The 1589-nt window shown below is 39.6% G+C and overlaps 1 protein-coding gene across 1 annotated transcript; it reads left to right on the forward strand.

Moving 5' to 3' along the window:
• The first annotated feature begins 205 nt into the window (after positions 1-205).
• Positions 206-1387, forward strand: LOC114524276 (uncharacterized protein KIAA1958-like). Its single transcript, XM_028545429.1, has one exon. It carries the CDS (start codon positions 359-361, stop codon positions 1385-1387), a length of 1029 nt encoding a protein of 342 aa, XP_028401230.1. The 5' UTR covers positions 206-358.
• The last annotated feature ends 202 nt before the right edge of the window (positions 1388-1589 follow it).

A 1589-nucleotide genomic window follows, 5' to 3' on the forward strand; every position in this document is an offset into this window, starting at 1 on the left:
CTCCTCATTGGTTAGTCAAGCGATGACGTAAGTCATAAAAGCCAATCAAATAAGATCTTTCACAGGCGGTGAAATTAAATTATTCTCACAAAAAGCAATAATAACAATGGCTGGCAGTAGATTTTCTTTGGCGACCGAGTCTACGATTCAGCATTTGCAGGACAATTCTAGAAATGCAAATACTGCCAAAAGTACCTTGTTTTGGCTACGAGTGTGGAAGCAATGGTGTTGTGAAAAAAAAATATCTGACGAAAATGAAAAATATGAGCCGGTCGATTTAAATAACTTGTTGAAGTGTTTTTATGCTGAAGTTAAAAATCAACAGGGTGAAGATTACGAACCAGACAGCCTCAAAGTAATGATAACTTCCCTTGACAGACATCTCAGAGAAAGGGGATATACTTTTTCCATAATACGAGATAGAGAATTCACGACTTCCAAACAAGTTTTAGAGGGAAAAGCTAAGTTGCTTCGAGAAAGTGGTCGAGGGAAGAGACCAAATAAAGCACGACAGCTATCGCAAGAGGAAGAAGAAATCCTTTGGGAGAAAGAAAAACTCGGCTCCAAAACACCAGAGGCACTCGTGCAAACAATGTGGTGGTTACTTACTCAGCACTTTGGTCTTCGGGGCAGGCAAGAGCATCACCAAATGAAAATGGGCGACTTCAGCATTGTCGAAGCGGACAATGGCGTTGCGTACATACAATACAAAGAAGGGCCAACGAAGACCAGACAAGGCGGTTTGAATTGCAAGCCTCGAAATTTCCAACCGCGAATGTTTCAAACACAAGGAGAAAGATGCCCAGTCGCTTTATTTCGGGAGTACGTAAGCCGAAGGCCTTTAAGTTTGCAGCAAACCGGCCCATTTTATCTCTCGGTGAAAACCAACAGACGACCTGACGACCACATTTGGTACAAAGTTCAGCCGATGGGAGTAAACAAGATCGATTCAATGATGAAAAATATTGTATTTGGCACGAGTTTGGAATGTAGTGGTAAAAAATTTTCAAACCACAGCGCCCGTAAAACAGTGGTTGGTAAGCTGAAAAAGGCAAACCTTGAAAGGTCCGACATTGCAAAGGTTACTGGCCACAGAAATATACAATCACTGGATGACTACGACGAAGCTGACGAGCAGGAGCAACAAAATCTTTCCTTGGCAATTTCAAGAAGGAATTATACACAAGAAGAGAAACCGCGAAGCTCATCCATAGCCAACATCATGTCCAAACAATCGACAATGAATTCTCAAGCCCACAATATGATAAACACTTTCCATGGCTGCAATGTGACATTCAAACTCAGCAACAGATCGCCAGTATCTACAGCCAACCAATCAAGGAAACGACGATTTCACATAATCGAGAGTGATTCAGGCACTGAATAAACGTTTATTGAACTGTTAGTATTGTTATTGTGAAAAGTTAAAACGTTGAAACGTTGAAACAGTTTTATTTTGACACGAATTGAAATGAATTTTGTTAATTGAATAAATTATTTATCATATAATTATAGGTACCACGTGTCTCTTAATTTTTTTATGTATATTATTAATTGGTAATAGCATAATTTCTCGTGCAATTCGGAAA

The sequence above is a fragment of the Dendronephthya gigantea genome, unplaced genomic scaffold (genome assembly GCF_004324835.1).
Source record: "Dendronephthya gigantea isolate DGI-Jeju-01 unplaced genomic scaffold, DenGig_1.0 000030F, whole genome shotgun sequence".
In the NCBI taxonomy this organism is placed as follows: domain Eukaryota; kingdom Metazoa; phylum Cnidaria; class Anthozoa; order Malacalcyonacea; family Nephtheidae; genus Dendronephthya; species Dendronephthya gigantea.

Bases quoted from the DNA above. Each gene is read 5' to 3' on its own strand.
- LOC114524276 (XM_028545429.1), top strand. From the start codon at position 359: ATGATAACTTCCCTTGACAGACATCTCAGAGAAAGGGGATATACTTTT.